Consider the following 18,905-nt stretch of genomic DNA (forward strand, 5'->3'; position numbering starts at 1 on the left):
GTACGGGATTGAACCCACGGGCACTTAACCACTGAGTCACATCCCCGCCCTTTTTTATATTTTATTAAAGACAGGGTCTTGCTGAGTTGCTCAGGGCCTCACTAAGTTGCTGATCCTGGGTTTGAACTCAAAATCTTCCTGCCTCAGCCTCCCAGATCCCTGGGATTATAGGCATGTGCCACCATGCCTGACTATTTTTTGTTTTTTTAAGGTATGGGGACTTGAATCCAGGACTTCACCCATGTTAGGCAAGCACTCTACCACTGAACACCCTCAGCTCTTTTTTTTCTTTTCTCTCTTTTAATTTATGAGAAGGGTCTAAGTTGCCAAAGCTGGCCTTGAATTTGTGATTTTCCTGCCTCAACTTCCCAAGTAGCTGGGATTGCAGAGCCACCATGCCTGGCTGGATGCCTATTTTGTTTATGCACTGTACCATCTTCCCAATACTCTCATTAAATAGATATTACCTCTATTTATAGTCGAGAAAACTGTACTCAGAATAGATCAATTACCTGAAGTTATACAGCTAGTAAAGTAGTAAAAACAAGATTTACATCCAGATATTTCTTATTCTAAAGACACTAGAGACTTCCAGAAAAAAGAAATAGCAGAAGATACTTTAAGATTAAATCATTGTGATTTGGGGGTATATTTTATTTTTCTTATTATAGACCAGTGTTGGTTTCTATTTATAATCTTATGATTACACATAAAATAGTGATAGAAAGATAGCCATAGAGTTGTTCTGAGCATAAACACAATTCTGAAGTTAATATTATTGTGAATAATTTGCTTGTGGATAGTAAAAGCTAACAAATGCTCATTTTCATTACAAATTAGATAAATTTATAGAAATGTTTGCTATATATGTTGATATATTGAATTATTTTTTCAAAACCATCCTTATCATTTCAAGATATATTCTCATAGAAAAAGAGTAACCACATCGCCAATTGTAAACATCTCTATTTAAATTTTAATATGTGCTTCAGGGTATGTTCATTTATTAAGCAGCTATTGATTGAGTGCCTGTTCTGTACCAGGCACTGTTTTACATGCTGGGAATATAGTAGAAAATCAAATAGATTAGATTAAATCCCTGCCCTTGAGGAGCTTATATTTAGTAGGTGAGACAGATAATAAATAAGATAAATAGGCAAAATGTATAGTTTGTTAGATAGTAGTAAATGCTAAAAGAAAAAGTAAAAAAGGAAAGGGTGATGGGAAATGCTGGTAGCAAGATTAAAATTTTAGATGAAGTGGCTTTTGAATAAAGACCTAAAGGAAATGAGGGACCTGGCTCTGCATTTTTGTGGAAGAAAAGTACTGTAGAGTAGCTCAGTGGTTGAGTGCTTGCCTAGCATGCATGAGGCACAGGTTCAATTCTCAGCACTATAAATGAATGAATGAAACATAAGGGGTGCAATGGCAGAAGTAGGCAGTCCACCTAAGGTTACAATAATATGAACAAGAGATGATGGAGTCTTGACCAAGGTGGAAATAATCAAAGTGGAGAACAGGGATTGAATTCAGAATATATTTTGTAATTAGAGTGACAGATTTTGATGACAGGCTACATGCAGAGGTATATATGAAAAAAAGAAGAATCAATGGGCTTGGGATATTTCTCAGTTGGTAGAGTGCTTGTCTCGTCTGCTCAAGGCTCTGGGTTCAATCCCCAGCTCCAAAAAAAAAAAAAAGAATAATCAAAAATTGCACCAAAGTTTGTGGCTCGAGTGACTGCAAAAGTGAAGTTGTCACTGGGCATGGTGGTGCACACCTATAATCCCACCATTCAGGAGGCTGAGGCAGGAGGATCACATGTTTAAAGCCAGCCACAGCAATTTAGAGAGATTCTTTCTCAAAATAAAAAATTAAAAAGGACTGAGGATGTAACTCAATGGTTAAATACCCTTGGGTTCAATCCCTGGTACCCACCCACCCCCATCAAAAAAAAAAAAAACAAAGTTGTCATTTTACTTAAGATAGAGAAAAGTCTGGGAGGTTTATCAGGAGATCAGTTTTGAACAAACTGAGGTTAACAAGCATATTAAGCTTGGCGATGTCAGGCAAGCAGTTGGTTATATGGGTCTGTAGTTCAGAGAAAAGGCTAAAGATACCCTTTAGGAGTCAGTAGCATATAGTTAGTTTTGAAATCCAGGAACCTGGATGAAGTTCCTAGCTAGAAAAAGAGAAGTTATTCCAAGACTCAACTCTGAGGTTCTTCAACATTTAGAGGTCAAAGAGATGAGAAGGAACCCGCATGAAACTGAGAAGCTGCAGCCAGGAAGTTAGCTGAGTAGCTAAATGTGGTGGTCTATAAATCAAGATAAGAAAGCATTTCAAGAAGTTTAGTGATGGGCTGGGGATGTGGCTCAAGCGGTAGCACGCTCGCCTGGCATGCGTGCGGCCCGGGTTCGATCCTCAGCACCACATACAAACAAAGATGTTGTGTCCGCCAAAAACTAAAAAAAAAATAAATTAAAAAAAAAAAAGAAGTTTAGTGATCAACAATTTCAAATCCTGTTGATGAGCTAAGGAGACCAGAATTGAACATTTTTTCAGTATGTGGCCTATAGGTAGAAGTTTCTATTCATTTCCTGCAAACACTCCGACAGTAGACAATCCATTAAACTACTTATTTGTTACAGCAAAGCCGTTTAGTTCCTGTGTGTGGTATTAACATTATGGTATGTACTTGACACAAACAGATAAGATACTTTCCCTACCTCCCTGACTCATATAGAGTCATGTGTGTGGTATTAACATTATGGTATGTACTTGACACAAACAGATAAGATACTTTCCCTACCTCCCTGACTCATATAGAGTCATCATAAACCCATGAAAGAGGTAAGAACAGGTATCCCACTCAAGGAGCCCCAAACTTCCTAAAGGTAACAAAGAAGGCCTCACAGAGGCCTGAAAAACGACTAAGGCCATTTATCAAGAGATCAAAAATATAACCACCTTTTGGAAGTTGGTCCTAATTCCCACATATCTGTTTAAGGAGCCATTCAGACTGTCTGATGTTTGATAAAATTCTTTGACCAGTAAGCATCATGGAAGATACCTTCGTATGCTGTTCAGATATTGTATTTAGTAGTAAAATGTTATTTTCACCTTAGGTGGAATAGTGTACTTCAAAATATGTTTGTTTATTATTATTAATTTGGTACAGGGGATTGAACCCAGGGGGTGCTTAACCACTGAGCAATATCCCCAGCCCTCTTCCCACCCTAACCTCTCATTTTTTATTTTGTTTTTGTTTTTAATGAGACAGGGTCTCACTAAGTTGCTTAGGGCTTAAGACCTTGCTAAGTTGCTGAGGTTGCCTTTGTACTTGTGATCCTCCTGCCTCAGCCTACCAAGTCATGGGATTATAGGCATGTGCCACTGAGCCTGGCTTATAATAAATATTTTAAGTCATTAATGGCTAGCTAATACCTAGCTAATTGATAGTCAGGTATCCAACAGATTCCTTTTAATTTTGCATGTCATTTGAACCTTGGCCAAGTACTGGCCATTCATAACATCATTTGATTGTAGCTTTATATTTATCAGATTTACCTAGAGTAATCTACCTGCTAAAGAACATTAAAAATAATGGAATGGTTTGGTTCCTTTGGAAATTAATACAAGAAGATAGCTAAAAAAAAGATCGATCTTAAATCATCTTTAAAGAGGAAAATATTCCAAATAGCATTTTGAACTATACAGAGACTCAAAAGTCAGTATAATTAATATGTTGGGGATTCGCGTTATTGGGATAGTCAGGTTAATTTTGGCTTAGTTCTTGTTTCCCTTCTCACAACTTCCCATTTCCTTGCCCCACTGATGACTTATAAGCCATCTGGGGTTTCCCCAAAAAGAGATGAGTTTCATTTTTCTTTAGACTTCTTTGGAATTATGGCAAAAGGTATAGTCCTGTCTGTTTCCCTGTTCTGTTTTCTTTCTTTTTTAATTATATTTTTATTAGATGTTGATAGACCTTGATTTTTGTTCACTTCTTTATATATGGTGCTGAGAATTGAACCCAGTGCCTCAAACATGCTAGGCAAACGCTCTACCACAGAGCCACAAATACACCCCCCCCCCCCCCGTTCTGTTTTCTAACCACTTGCTCTCTGCTCTTTGCCTTCCTTCCTGGCAGAAAGCCCCAAGGAAAGCTCAGAGCCAACGGGTTCTCCAGCCCCTGTGATTCAACACAGCTCAGCAACAGCCCCTAGCAATGGCCTCAGTGTTCGCTCTGCAGCTGAAGCTGTGGCCACCTCAGTCCTCACTCAGATGGCCAGCCAAAGGACAGAACTGAGCATGCCGATACAGTCGCATGTGATCATGACCCCACAGTCCCAGTCTGCAGGCAGATGATGCCTCCCCTGGTGGAGAGGTTCCCCAGCCAGAGCTCGCCCGCTCAAGAGCCAAGAGAGATGTCATCTTATCCTCTGCCATCTGCCTTGGATATGGCAATATGTAGCGGGGGGACATTGTATGTTGTGAGTATGGACAGATGTGGGGTTTTTCTCTTTAGCAGCATGGTCATGTAAGTTTGACATCTGTACTAGGGGTCTCCCAGCCCTGGAACCACATAGATCATCATCCAAGAGTGGGGTTTCTGATGTACCCACAGCCAAAGGCTTTTCCAAATGGTCCGAGCAATCATCCTTGCTCCATGCACGTGTACCTGTCTCTTTTAACACTAACCCTTGCACTTCTAGATTTGGGGTTTCTTAGTTTCCTCTCTTCCCACTAAGCTATGGCTCTTATCTTCTTGTTCCTTACCAGCATGCCACTTCTTGCTTGATAGAGGGGCTAGATCTGATGGCATATCACCTGCCATTCTATCCCCAGCCCCACCACAGACTCAGGACTTGGTCTCCCAGTAGCCGCTTACGTATGCCTTTCCCCTTCCAAAATACTAGTGAAAGCATTCACTTATGGAGAATGTAAGGTTACCTTTGACTTATGAAGCAGCAGTATTTTCTAGCTCTTCTGTAAGCTTTATTCCTCTACCTACCAAGAAAACAAACAAAAAAGGCAAAAAGAAAGCCCAAAATTTCTAGTCCTTTTTCATCTATTTCCAGAGCTGTATGGGTACCTCTTTTTGTCTCTTGACTTTTCCTAGGTCTTTCCCACCTCCCACTAAGCCTTGGCAAATTCATCTTGTGGCCTTATTGATTGATATTGCATGGCAGTGAAAAGGGAAAGAGCCTGGGATCCAATTGGTGTTTCCCTCTCACCCTTCATCCTCCTGTAGTTCCAGTCACCAGGGCAAACAGGAACAATGCAATTTAAAGCTTTTTCCATCAGGTTACTGGATTAACTGATTCTTTTGTTTTACCAGTTTACTGGCCAAAATATGTATATTGTCACCTTTGGTCATGTTTTTGCTCCTGCTCTCCTTCTTGGTTCCCCTGTCCTTCTGCTATAACTAGTTCAGATCATGCCTCCTAGAGGTGTCATGTATGGGGACTCTTGTATTCCCTTGCTGTTGTTCTTCCTCCATCTCTTAGCCTCACAGATTTCTTTTCTGAGCTGTCTTGTATTCACCAGAGCCCATTACCCTCTGGACTACCTTCTCTCACTGGTTTCCTAGCCTAGCCACTAGGTCTCCCTGGTCCTCCAGAGTTATTCTTTAACTCATTTCTATTCTATGCCCCTTAAATGCGATGCCTCTCCATAGTACAAGTTCCAGGACCCTGACACATCATGGCAAATGTCCTCAGTGGCTTTTCTTGAATATAATATTAGGTGGAAGGAGGAAGGACAGAGGGAAGAAGCAGCAGAGGGGCCCAGGGTCTGGCCTGCCTGGGAAGTTGTTGACTGTGACTCTCATCAATTATTACTTTGAAGAGTTGAGTTGCAGGGGAAGAAATTCATCCCTCTTGATCCTCTTTCTTCACCAGTAGCCTCCTCATCTCCCTTGGCTCTTGAACTATGCAATATTTACCAGGGCCATAGGAAGCAATCCAAAGCCAGAAGCCTACTGATAGATAGGTCAGTTTTAATAGCCTTTCAGTATGAAACCCTTCTAGTTGTCCCAGAGCCACCTCTGCCATCTGCCAAAGCCAAGAATGTCCTTTTCTTCATCTTAAATACGTATGCAAAATAACTGCCAGCCTCCTTTTTTATTTTGTCTTCCAAAACTGGCTGCCAGAGAGGAATGAGAAAATGTTTTAAGCTACAAGATTCCCATTTCCTCAGTGATACACTGGTGAACCCATCAGGTGACATGTTCTGCTGCATTTATTTTAAATCTCCCCTCCTGCTTTTCAGTGTCAGTGCTGAACAAACCACACCTGGTGAAGACGAAGGAGAAAAAAATATGATTTTCTCATCCACTACCACCAGGGACCCAACAGGAACTGCCCCTGAGGTGATCAGACTAGCAAATGTCATGGCAGATGGTCAGGATACAGGTTACCACCTGCAGGGACTTTGCTTGCCTTTAAAGATTCACAGCTATAACTTGTTCTCAGGACTTCTCTTTTAGATGGCTGCTCCCTGGGAGTTTTTTCCTGTTTTTGAGTCTTGTTTCATTTTTTATTGCCTTGATTTCCCAGTAGCAGCCTTGCCCTAAAGCATGACTGAGTTTATGGCTCCTAAGGAGCTTTCATCAGACCCTTGACTATTTTTCTTCCCCCTTCAGTCAAGTGTTTTTAAAGTTAAGAATCAGTTTGTCATTGCACACATGCCCCACCAATCTGTCCCTGTGTTGGATGGCTGTTTAATGCAGAGGGCCTTTTTTAGTTTCTTAGCCCCCATGTCTAATTCTCTTGAGTCTCTTAATTCATTTTTTGTCAGTGAAGAGGCTAGCATTGGGGACCTAAATGAGGGGCATTGCCAGAACTATAGTAGTGAAATGGCACTAAAAGGAGGAAGGGGAAAGACAGAACCCCAGACAGCAATTCAGTTGGTCCTTGGTCTCACTAAGAAGACAAAGCACCTGCTCATCCTGAAGCTTTCTCTTATAGTCAAGGGGAGACACTTACCTTGTTATTGCTGCCAGCCATGTGGTCACTGTCCCCTGATCTTTGCCTTCCAGACTTACCTGGACCAGAACCAGATATCATGGAGGTGTCACTTAGCCCTTCTTAAGTACTGTGGCCTTTCTAGGACCTAGCAAGGACACTTTCAGAAAGGAACTGAGAATGTGGATGGCTTGGGACTCTTCCAAGTGAACCCAAGACTCAGGCCTCCCACCTCACTCCGGGCTAGGGAGTGGTGAGAGCTGGTTTGGTCTGCCCTGCTCCCTTCAAAATAGCTTGCTCAGAGAAAACCTCCCACATGACAGGGGAGGACCAGAAAGAGTATAGCTCCTTTACTTATTATTTCCTGTTGGTCAGGCATCCCAAATCTGGCTTCCCTCTGCCTCCACTCTTCTCCTTGGCCCTAGACCACATACTATATGGGATGGTTAAGAGTAGCTGGGCCAGCTGAACTTCACCTTGCTGCCTTCCTTTCCTATCCCTGTTCTGTAGCTGTTGTTCCTTTCCTGACTCACCAATCCATCTTCTCAAGGACCTGCTTCCAGCACCACCATCCTGGGAGATGGAGTGCTTCACCATATCTGTGCACCATTTACAGCCTGAATCACCAAGCAGATGCCAAGAAATCTTTCCTGTTTCTGAGGCTCTCCTGCTTCACACTGAGAGGCTCGGGAAAGGTGCTAGCCCCAAGGTAGCTCTCCCCAACAAAAAAATAAGTCCCCTTTTCATAATTTCCTTCCCATCCCCAAATTATTATTTCCATTAATATTGTACATTGTGTACACAGGAAAGAAATGATTTTGTTTTTGTTTTTTATTTCATAACCAGTCTGTTTAGAGTCCAGTCCTCCTAGCTGTGTCACATATGCCTTTGCTAATGTGTTCTCTCCTTTCTTTAGACTTATGTTTGGAGTGGAAGGCGTGGAGGAACAGAATAGGTGAGGCTCCTAAGGCAGATTAGAGCCTACAGCCTCCCTAATCATCTCTTTCATGAAATAGAACTGATTTCTCTGTTTCTGTATGCACACATGAATGTGCATACAAACATAAATCCCCATGCACTCACTCTGGGGTGGTGCCCCAACAGGAATGAATATAGGTGGCAGCTGGCCAACATTCCCATCCTCTGCACCAGTTGAATTACTTCTCTTTGGGGTAAAATCCTACCCCAGAATGAGAAAAGGATGGAGAGAGTAGGGCAGATTAAGGCAATTTATGTCTTTCTTAGATGCAGGTTTGCATTGTAGCTACAAGGGTTTATTTTTTTAATGGGGAGCTAGAAGCACAGAAATGTCTCATCCCAGCTACTGATGAGTTGATGCACTAGCTGTAAGTGGCCACAAATAGTAGTCACAATGACTTTACATTAAGTTTGTGGTTCTCAGAGTATGACCCAGGACCAGCAGCAGGAGTATCACTGTCACCTGGAACTTGCTAGAAATGCCCATTCTCAGCCCAACTGAGATCTACCAAATCAGAATCAGAAACTGGGAGTGGGTTTCAGTAAGCACTCCAAGCCCTTCTAATGTGCACTAATGTTTGAGAACCTGACGGGCAATTTGGGAGCTTCTTACAGGACATGGAGAATTATTTTAAATATCGTCCTCTGCCTTAGCACTAACATATTTTTCCATTTCTTCCAGTCCCTCCCTCAACTCCCATTAAAACAGTCACCATCACCACCACCACCACCACCACCACATCACTCATCTCAAACTAGGTTTTCTTCCTTTTAGTCTTTTCTGTAAAACCTGTACCTATATTGGTCTAGATAAGAGTTGTCCCTGTTCCCTTGCAGACTGGTCACTCTGCATTCTTGATTACATTAAGGACCAGATGGAGCTTTAGCTGCCTGTTCCTCCCATATACATGCATACCTTGCAGGCAGGAAGGAGTTGAGCCTCCAGCCCCATCAGTGGAGGCTGCTGCATCCTGATAATAGTATCTATGGAGAAGAAAGTTTGTATCTATGATTATATCTCTGTTCATCTATATATTTTTGACATGTAGCAACACCTCTCTATCTTATCAAGGAACTCAACTTGATCTGGGTCTCCCCAGTCTCTAGTGGTGGACCCTGACAGGTGGGAGGATGCAGTGCTACAGGCAATTTTGTTACAAAACTATCTTTCCCCCTTCCCCTCCATCTAATTCAGCATGACCCTGTGAGCAGGCTCTCACACTCTTTGGGACTGGGCTGAGGTGGGGCTTTGCTCTCTTCTCTGTGACCGTCCCTTTGCCACTTAGCAGTTATTCCCCAGCCATGCCTTCTCCCTCCTCCCTCCCTCCCTTGCCCTGACATATATTGTGCCTTATTTATGCTGCAAATATAACATTAAACTATCAAGAGAACCACTGGTTTGTCTGATGCTTCACTACTCTGACCTACAAATCCCATTGACCGTCTGGGTGGTGCACACCTGTAATCCCAGAGGTTCAGGAGGCTGAGGCAAGAGGATCATAAATTCAAAGCCAGCCTTAGCAAAAGTGAGATGCTAAGCAACTCAATGAGATCCTGTCTCTAAATCAAATACAAAATGGGGCTGGGAGTGTGGCTCAGTGGTGGAGTGCCTCTGAGTTCAATCCCCGGTACCAAAAAAAAAAAGAAAACAAATCCCACTGACCACTCTTCTGGGGACTCACTGGGCTTTCATATTTGCAAGTCTCTTCTCCCTCCCACTTCTTGGGACAGAAGGAGCAGGGATTCTTGTCCCTACATTTAATACAGGAGCGGTGCAGCCTCCAGAAGGCTGTAGATTTATATAAATTACACAGCATGACCAAGGACACAGAGCTTAGATCTGTGGAGTGGCTCAAAGATAAGGGCCCTTGGCATCACAGAAACATTCCCCTGTGAACTTAGTGTTTGCTTTATGTGAATGGAGGATGGGAATATCTGAAGGCAATTGACCTTATCTTTCTCTTTTGTGCCCACCTTGCCCTACCCCCAACAGTTGGTAAGTTTTCAGCATGGCTGGGGAGTGTACACACAGAAAGTGAACCTTTCTATGGCAGAGGGGCAGTATGGAAGGGGTTGGTCTGGAGATGAAGGGAGATTTGCTTAGAAGCTGCTGAAAGCTCCCAAGAAGACAGATAATGCTAAGAGAATAGGGGTTGAGGAGGAGGAACGGGGAAAATCACTAACAATTCCATGCATCTGTCTGTTCCTGATAATTTTCATTGGTAATAAGAATAGTGCCAGGATGACAAAAGAGATAGCAGGTGCTGCTGAGATTTCCCTTAGGAAAAGAATGATGTATGAAGCTGTTTGTGGCTGTTGTTTGGTAGACAGTTGGCATATACAGGCCTCCATAGGAGAGTGGGAACAGCAGCAAAGGCCTTCACTGTATTGTGGTCAGAAGCACATGAGAGACTAGGGAAAGGTGAGAGGAAATTGCTGAAAGTAAAATACCGGGACCCAAATTGCAATGTCCTGGAGGTAGGAATGTGACCCTGAAGGAAGGGCAGTGTACTAGTCTAGGATTAACCCATTCTGACTTCTAAACAGAGATCAGTCTCCTCCATCACAGATTAGGAAAGCAGCTAGACCAGCCCCTTTTTGAAGGAGCTCGGACCCACTTGTAATTTGCACTCAGGAATATTAGGAGGGGAAGCAGCAGCATGGTGGGTATTAAGTGCCTGCTCTGTGCTAGGTAGAAATGGTAGCATGCTTTGCACTCAAGTCATTTCCTGTTCACAACAGCCTTTTAATAACCGAAGGAGTTGCTTCATTTTTATTATTGATGAACTAAAGTTTAGGTAAGTCAAACAACAAAGAGCAAGAGCAAAGATAAAAACAGTTCTGTCTGGCCCAGAGCCAGTTTGCAAGTTTGCAGTGCCCCACCCAGCCTTGCCCCCCTACACCTTTGGATCTGTCACATAGGAACAAACAAGGACTGTGACAGAATACAGAACCAACCACCCATGGATTTGATATTCCCTTTTAAGAAATGAACTACAAAATGTAATTATGATGTCAGCTTGGTATTTAGAACCAACCATGAGACAAAGCTTACAAAAATGTTTACCTGAATTTAGACTACATTAATAGGAATATTAATGTGTCCTATATAAAACATCCAGATCAGAACCTGCTCTAATATACAAATGTATAAGTTCCAAGATGCCTTGCTTCAAAGAGGGGAGCACTTCCCATTGGGCAAAAAAGATTAGAATGGAAGAATGAAATGTCTTTAGACACTAAAGATATTCTGTGAGGCCTAATGGAGCAAACTAAGATACCCACCCGGTGGATGCCACAGGGAGACTGAAGCCAGCTCAGCATAAGGATAAATTTATCCAAAGACTCTCTCAGGAAATGGTAAGTTCCCTGGGTCTGGGGTGTGAAAGTAATCACAGCTAATGTTTTGAGGATACCTGCTGCTTGCCAGATCCTGTGCTGGATGGATTATAAAAGATATCTTGAATAATGCTTACCCTAGGAAGTAATTCCTTTTAATGTTCCCATGTTAGAAACCTGAAATTTATAGAGGTAGATAGTTGGACCAGGGCTGAGTCAGAGACCCATTATGCCATTCACCATAGGCTGGAACCCCAAACTGGAACCCGTGCTCAGGAAGGGATTCTACAATTAGCAGGAAACTGCACCACATAATAAAAGTGCCTCCCTGAATAGCTGTTTTTCTGATGCTTCCTAAGGCAAGATTCATGTTGCCTTGCCTCAGTAGGGCAGAGCCAGGTTGAAGCTGTACTGGCCACAGGGAGGTGAAATAATGACAGTCCAGCTCCACAGTATCCTTCTGCTGCCATTAAGAGTGGGGGCTTCAGGACCTCTCACCCTCCTAGGTTCCTCCTTGAAAGAGCTATGTAGAAAAAGAAAATGACTGGACCTGGTAGTAAGGAACAGTAGCCACAGGGTGGCAGCAGAGCTATAGCTGCAAAGGTCAGTTCCCAGGAAGAGTGGAGAGGCAGCACTGTCTAGTGAAGATGGGTCTGTCCACAAAGATGTGAAGCCATCTCTGCTCTTTGGGCTCCAAAACCCCATCAGTCTCCTGTATCTCACTTTTCTGTCCACAGTCAACTCTGAGAGTAGTGATTCCAGATTTAACCTTCCCAAAGGCAGGGGTGTGACTAGGCTGTATGATTCTGACTGACTGCTGACCCAGGCAGGGAAGGGACCAGGCTATCTCACCCTGTCCAACTCTGACCTGGGTCCTTCCCACTCTCCCTCCCATCCAGGACATAACATCTAACCTTCTTGACAGGAGTCTGTCTATGCTTAAGTCTACAAGTTAGGAAAGGAATGATCAATTGAAGCTCTCCAACCTGTTGAGGGATTGGGGATTCTTAAGGCCCCGTAGGGCCTGGCTCTGACAAAACATCTGCAATAAATGATGTTTCTTGAGCTCTGGAGACAGGATTTATGCATCTAATAAAGTCTATAACTCCAGGCTTAGGGGCTGGGGGTGGGAGATTGAAAGCAGGGAGCCCCAGGGGACACACGAGAGGGGATCCCAGGTGGCCCTTAATAGAGCCGTGCATTTCCATTGCCTGTCTAGATTCCCCCTCAGGCTGCTGTTGGGGGTGGGGGATAGGGTACAGCAGGTATAAGAGGCTGGTGTAGCTGTAGGAGGGCTGATGGCAGCATGGATTCCAGGCGGGTGATAGTGCTGCTGATGTTGCTACTGTTAACGGACTGGGGCCATGCTGAAGTACCAAGAGGCCAGGATGGAGGAGACCAGGTCTTTGTGGTAAGTGAGCACCCCATCCCCACCAGCCTCCTTCAATTTGCTCTTAGAAGCTACTCCTTTCCCCTTGTATCTTTAGTGTCCAGGGCATTTGCCCATCTTCCCTCCCTGCCACCCTCTTGCTGCAGAAAGAAGACAATGGACCCAGCTCACTGCAGCATGCCCAGACCCCTGGGTCCCTCTTGCGCTCCCTGCTCCAGGCCATGGAGAGACCTGGCCGGAGTCCAGCCTTCCTGTTTCAGCCCCAGAGGTGAGTCTGAAAAGTAGAGGAGCATAGCAGGGTCTGGGAAGGGCAGAAAAAGAAAAGGGAAGGGCTTACTCAATGAGGGAGACTAGAAGGAGCTATATCTGAGGATGAATCTCTCCCTTAGGTTTGGCAGAAATACCTGGGGACCCTGGAGCAACGAGCAACTGAATCCCCGTGCTGGAGAGTTCTGGAGCCTGGCTGCCCCTCAGCGCTTTGGGAAAAAATAAGTGTCATCCCTTGATGTGTTTGCATGCAAGGCCCAAAGTGCCATGTGTCCCCCCAAATAAAGTGGTTTGGCTTCTGAATCCATGTGTATCTAGATAAGACTTTACAGGGCTGGGAAAGAACCTGAGGCAAGGACCACCAACCTCTATCTCCACCAAACCAAACTCCAGCCATTGCAGCTGACAAGGCTCCCAAGGCCACTACACCACTACTTACTTCCTGCAAGACCATGAGAATGGGGGCGGGGGGCAGTAGAAGAAGGATGTGGTGCTGACCCCCACCATCCACATTACTCAGGGCACAGAAAGAGCAGGGTTTAAGAAACCTAGGAGCAGCATGTTTATTCTGGACTCTAATATAGCCCCCTTCCCACTTGTCATCACCTATAGGTAGACACTCTGGGCTGGCTGAGGCCCAGTGGTCCCTGGCTCCTTGCCCTGTGCCTTCTTCAGCTCAAGGCAGGCAGTCTTGTGTCAGAGGTAGAGATGGCACCTCCAGAAGGTACCAGAGCTGAGTGGATACGTGGGCCCAAAGGCAGAATATGCAGGGAGCAAAGAGTACACATCCATGAGTCCATCTGAGGCTCTACTTGCTGCCTGCCATGATCTTGAGGTACTGCAGGGCACGGCGAGCGGCCTCACCTCGGGCTGCCTCCCTGGTGGTTGCAGAGCCATGACATACAGTGGCTGGCTGGGTGGACAGTTCCACTAGGCACTGGCAGAGACCACTCAGGCTCAGTTCCTCTGTAGACCGAAAGGAAGGGAGGCAGTGTTGGATGGGGAGAAGCACTGGGCTGGGGTACATCCACATCATCATCATCCCCTCCTGATCCCCTTATACTAGCTCTGATTCAGTCCCCACCATCCCCTGGCTCCCCAACTAGTCATACCAATATCCAGGTAGCTGACATGGAAGGCCTGCTCCTCAGAGAGCTCACTGAGAACACTGCAGCAGGCAGAGCCCAAAGCACCTAGGGAGCCCAGGGAGCAACTGCGAAGAGACAGGATCTTCTCTCCCACAGAATTTCGCAGAGAATCCCAGGTGCAGCCTGGGCCCCGGTTGCGAAGTCCATCCAGGCGGGAGCCCACACCCTGACAAGATGGGAAAAGTGAAAAAGATGTAGCCAGGGGCTGTGGAACCCAGGCATTCAGACAGTGTTCAAGAAAAGAAAAGCCCTCTTCTTCCAGCTGTCCTTCCCCCAGTCAGTCCCTACATAGCATCCTCTAACTTCTAGACTCTGGACATGATGGCCAGGCAGCTTTCTTCATCCCAGAAATGGAAGCCTGCAGTTCCCCACCCCAAGCCAGCTCCCCCACAGCACTCACCAGTGAACCACGAGTCGAGGCTGAGGGGGCCTCAGAGACCCAAAGAGCCCTAGGTCTGGTAGGAAAATTAGAGCGTAAGCACACCCAGGACTGAGAAAGGCTTACTCCAGAGTCACAGAACCAATGCCTGGTGCCCTGCTGAATCATGGAAAGTCGACCATGTCCCCGGCCCACGCAAGACACTCACAATGGAGAAGTGATCGTCATCAGGCTCCGCCTCATTGCCGTCCCGGGCATCCAGAGGCACTGTGTGCACTCGAAGCAGCATTTTAGCCGCTGCATTACGCTTGGCCAGCTTTTTAGAAGTGCCACTGCCTGTGCATGGGAAGAGGGTTGCTCGATTCTAACTCCCAACAGAGCTGTGCTTTCCACCCACATGAATGTCAGTGAGAAAGGGGAGCTCAGAACCTGCCCATGCACCCAAGAACCTGGTCAGCTGAAGATGGGGGAAAGAGGGTACGAAGAAGGTAGGAGAAAGAAGCTGAGTCAGCAACTATGGAGCAAAAAGAGGCAGGGTGCAGCAAACTAAAGCCAGGAACTGCCTTGTGACAGGGTTGGAGGGCTGTGGAATAGGAGCTAAGAACCCCTTTCTGTCCAGTTACCAATCTCAATGAAACGCTCCACTCGGCAGGTCATAGTGAACTCTTTGCGGTGGGCTGGCCCGGATTCCTGGGTCACCGTGTACTCTGGCAATCTCCAGCCTTTCTGCACCACCAGCTCCTTGGAGAGGAGACACAGGGAGCACAAGGCCAAGTGAGAAGAGACTCCCTATATCCACACTGGCCCTTACCCAAAAGCCTCAAACTCTAGATGACAGGAAGGAGGGGTGTGGAAAGGCCTTAGTACAAGGTAACTGCCCCACCCACAAACTCTTGCAGCCCCTGGTTCAAGGGAAGACAGGCATGCATGGAAAATGAGGATGGGGGCACACCTGCAGCGCACCAACGGGGTTGCACTCAGACTGCTGAGGGGAGACAGGGGGTTGCATCTCCATGGGGGGGCTCCTGAAGGAAAAAGGGCCCAGGCCAAAGCTGAGAATGGTTCCTTCTGGGCTACCCACAAGCCCAAGTCTTAACCACTGCTTGGTTTTCCCATGCCATCTCCCTATTTCTGGCCTGCTTCCTCCCACTCCCCCACAAAAGAAGTGCCCTCTAGGCCCAGGTGCATTTAGATTAAAAAATATTTGGTTATCATCTCCCCAGGACGGTGGAAGAAGGGCTGAATAGCTAGTCCCAGAGCAGTTAATGGATCTCAAACAGAATCATCAAATGGTCAACCCAGAAGAAACTGTAGACTACAAGACCATTAAATATCATCAGACTTCATCCATATTGCTATTTAAGAATCATAAATTAAGCCAGGCATGGTGGTGAATGCCTGTAATCCCAGTGACTTTGGAAGCTGAGGCAGGATGATAGCCAAATTCAAGGCCAGCCTCAGCAACTTAGCAAAAACCAGTCTCAAAAAATTTAAAAAACGGATGTAGCTCAGTGGTAGTATACCCCTTGTTTCAATCCCCTGTATCCCCCCACCAAAAAAAAAAAATCATAAATTACCTCCTGTCCCAAAAGCTTACCAATTGGTGCAAATTCTGCAAGCTCTTGTCCCCAACTATTCCATTCTTTGCTCACTGTCAGGCTTCCTCACGCCTGACTAGCCTAGCTGAGGAGCCAGGAGTCAGGACCTTCTCCTCCCCACCCTTTACAGCAGTCAGGGAACACAAGATACCTGATTAAGACAGTGGATGGAACAGGAGCAGCAACTGCCACAGCAGCAAAAACCGGAACCTCCTCAGGCAGTGAAGAGTCTGGGGGAGAAAAAGAACTTCCCGAGGGGAAGGGGGTCTTGGATTCACGCCCAGGTGCAGGGAGAATAGAGGGGTGGGGACTCAGGTCTCCTGACCTGCCCATGCCTTAAGAGAACTTCTCAACTGAGCCAGACTCAAGAGACCCAACATCTTCCTCCTGGGATGCTTTGCTGCCCCTACTGGCTCAAAAAGACTGAGAAAATGTCATCTTAGAAAAGAAGTCTCTTCCTACCCAAGAACCATGGGAACAACAAATTCCAACCTGAGCATAGAAGAGGGAAGGACATATTTGCTAATAAGAGGAAGCATGTAAGGGAGCAACTCCTGTCAACCTCAGCCTCCTCTCCCCACCCCCTCCCTCCCTAAACCCAACCCCAATTACAGCTATAATCCTGCAAAGGGGCTGGCTATTCCCCAGAGAATTCTTCACAGCAGCAGAAGCCCTGGAAACACTCTGTTTGGGTCCAGAGGAAACTCTTGGAAGGGGAAAGGTCAGGGTGGTAAAGGTCACCAGGCCAGGCTCAAGGAGAGTGGAAGGTGGTACAGGGCCTGGGTTCCTGGCAGGACTTCTAGGTGCCTTGGCTGTTCCTCCCTCACCTGCTGTCCTCCAGGGCCGGTTCCAGCATGCTCCCCCCTTTGAGGTGTTTGAGGGCCACCTCAGCTGCCTTGTGCTTGGCTGCTTTCTTGCTGGGGCCCTGACCTGAGAGAGGGGGTGTGGGCAATACTGGAGGTCACTGGAAGAACAGAAGAGAAACCAGCATCCCAGTCTCTTTCCTCACAGCCAGAGGGAGTCAATCAAGTTCCTCTGACCCATCCTCCCCCTGCCCAAGACTAGAACGGGTTCACTAACTGCTGGAAAGAAAGGCCCTTATCTTTCTATTAGCTCCTAGAACTATGCCATGCCAAGCAGGAATTCTGAGCTCCCTTTAGGTGGAGACTCATTCACTGCCTTACTTCCCTCTGCAAAGTACTTTCTTTTCCCTCAATAAACAGCTGGAACAATAGAGTAGGCTCTACAAAGCCCTACTGTGCCACTTACTAGACATATGACAGTGTCCCAGCCATTCAATTTGATACTCAGTTTACTGATATTCAGATATAGAGCCTGGCATGGTAGCTCTCACTCCCCCAAATATCCAATGAAAATGTAAAGTATTCTCTCCTTTTCCTCTGGGGTGATGGGGACCTGCCAGATCCCCAAGACAGTCCTACTCACTCCTCTGACTTCCCCAAGTCTACCCACTTCTCATAGTCCTGTTCTGCCACTACAGTCAGTGGCTTTTCCCCTGGAATCTCTGTAATCTTGAAATACCCTGAAATCTTACTGGCCTTGGAAAAGAGGACTGTGAAGAGAGACTCCACGATACAAAGCAATGGGCCCTTAAATGCACACCCCAGCCAGGCCGCCCAAGCCTTCCTCACCAGTGCAGCTGGTGTCGCCAACGGTGACCCGGAAGGTGAAATTAGGCTGGTGGGCTTGGCCCTCGGCTTTGAGAAGGTCGTACACAGGCGTCTTCCCTATTCTGGTCCCATACTCCTGAAGAAGGCTGATCGGGGTCTTGCCGGGGTTGGCGGCCAGCATTTGCTCTATACTGGGGTAAGGGGTACAGACCCACATCACACCTCTCCTCTGCACCCACCTGGCCAAGCACTGCCACACGACACCTAGGCACGTTATGGGGGACACAGGGTCCAGGGGACCCCACGCAGAGTGTCCATTGGCTGGGTTCAAATTAGGGATGCAGCTGGGAAAACAGGGTCCACTACCCCAAGGCAAGTGGGAAATGCACTGTTCCTGTCTCACTTAAAGCGAGGGAGCCTGTGCCCCGTGCTGATTGGAAGTGCAGGGACCCTGACACGGTGCAGGCCAAGAATCCAGTACCCACCAAATGCACTGAATGTGGGGGGCATAAAGCCCAGTGCTCCAGTGTAGTCTGGGAACCGAGCCAACCCCTAACTATTTAGGGCTGGAGGCGGTGGCCACTGCCCCGGTGCATGCCGGGAACCACTGCCCACTACCCCAGTGCTTGCCGGGAACAACCCTCAGGCCAGGTGCATGCTGGGGCCGCGGCAATACCCTTCCGCACCGCCAGACACTTTTCGCTCTGCGGTGATGAGGACAAGGCGGCTCACCTGGGCAGCCTGCAGCCCGTGGTAGTGCCGGAGCCTTGCTCCTCTTCGCTCATTCCCTCCTCCGTCCCTACAGGCGCCACCGTGACTACAGCTTCCACGCGCCCCAGTATTCCGCCGACGAGCTAGGGCCGGGGCCGAGCCCGGAATCGCGGCCGGTAGGGCCCGCCGCGGGGCATGCTGGGAAATGGAGTCCTCCGCCTATCCTACTTCATGAGTCTCCATCTAGAGGGGAGCTACCCGCCCCACAACCCTCCGCGAGGCTCGCTCTGGCTGGCTGCACCGCCTTCTGGGAGGAGCGGACGCTTCCCGAGCAGTGGGCGGGCTGCACCGCCTCGCCCCCGGGCTGTGAGCATGCGTAGTAGCCGAGAGGAAGCGGCTGGGGGCGGGACAGTGAGGGCTAACTTGCCTTGGGGCCTTTTGAACCCCTAGAAAACTACAAAACCCAGCAACTCGCGCGTCACTCTGTCGCAGC

At 46.9% G+C, this 18,905-nt stretch overlaps 3 protein-coding genes across 17 annotated transcripts in view; 2 read left to right on the top strand and 1 right to left on the bottom strand.

Annotated features, from left to right (window-relative positions):
• Positions 1-12,248, top strand: part of LOC101960773 (cyclic AMP-dependent transcription factor ATF-7) — a 103,629-nt gene extending 91,381 nt beyond the window's left edge. For 5 of the 8 annotated variants that reach the window (XM_005325058.5, XM_021726210.3, XM_021726211.3 and 2 more), the window contains one exon: positions 4,154-9,343. In XM_005325058.5, the coding sequence (XP_005325115.1) occupies positions 4,154-4,371 (218 nt within the window). In that variant the 3' untranslated portion in view covers positions 4,372-9,343. Of the gene's footprint in view, positions 1-4,153; positions 9,344-9,942 lie in introns of those variants that run through there. The other 3 variants (XR_005731819.2, XR_013422903.1, XM_021726212.3) reach the window with 3 other exon arrangements.
• Npff (neuropeptide FF-amide peptide precursor) lies at positions 11,171-13,248 on the top strand. Of its 2 annotated transcripts, XM_040280561.1 has the most exons (4): positions 11,171-11,309; positions 12,606-12,699; positions 12,825-12,946; positions 13,068-13,248. In XM_040280561.1, exons 2-4 carry the CDS (start codon positions 12,625-12,627, stop codon positions 13,168-13,170), a joined length of 300 nt encoding a protein of 99 aa, XP_040136495.1. In that variant the 5' UTR covers positions 11,171-11,309; positions 12,606-12,624; the 3' UTR covers positions 13,171-13,248. The 2 variants fall into 2 exon arrangements, with proteins under 2 accessions (XP_040136495.1, XP_005325114.1); XM_005325057.5 differs by lacking the exon at positions 11,171-11,309 and having other exon boundaries at positions 12,397-12,699.
• Positions 13,249-13,483: 235 nt separating this feature from the next.
• Tarbp2 (TARBP2 subunit of RISC loading complex) lies at positions 13,484-18,735 on the bottom strand. 7 transcript variants are annotated; one of them, XM_005325053.5, is made up of 9 exons: positions 18,434-18,725; positions 17,723-17,892; positions 16,898-17,000; positions 16,222-16,317; positions 15,425-15,497; positions 15,096-15,213; positions 14,681-14,808; positions 14,058-14,259; positions 13,484-13,911 (listed from the first exon to the last, which is right to left on the bottom strand). In XM_005325053.5, the coding sequence occupies exons 1-9, from the start codon at positions 18,484-18,486 to the stop codon at positions 13,754-13,756; spliced, it is 1,101 nt and encodes a 366-aa protein (XP_005325110.1). In that variant the 5' UTR covers positions 18,487-18,725; the 3' UTR covers positions 13,484-13,753. The 7 variants fall into 7 exon arrangements, with proteins under 7 accessions (XP_005325110.1, XP_005325112.1, XP_040136492.1 ...); XM_005325055.4 differs by lacking the exon at positions 18,434-18,725 and adding an exon at positions 18,187-18,334; XM_040280558.2 differs by lacking the exon at positions 16,898-17,000 and having other exon boundaries at positions 16,222-16,300; positions 18,434-18,727.
• Between the last annotated feature and the right edge of the window lie 170 nt (positions 18,736-18,905).

Source organism: Ictidomys tridecemlineatus, chromosome 6, assembly GCF_052094955.1.
Source record: "Ictidomys tridecemlineatus isolate mIctTri1 chromosome 6, mIctTri1.hap1, whole genome shotgun sequence".
NCBI lineage: Eukaryota > Metazoa > Chordata > Mammalia > Rodentia > Sciuridae > Ictidomys > Ictidomys tridecemlineatus.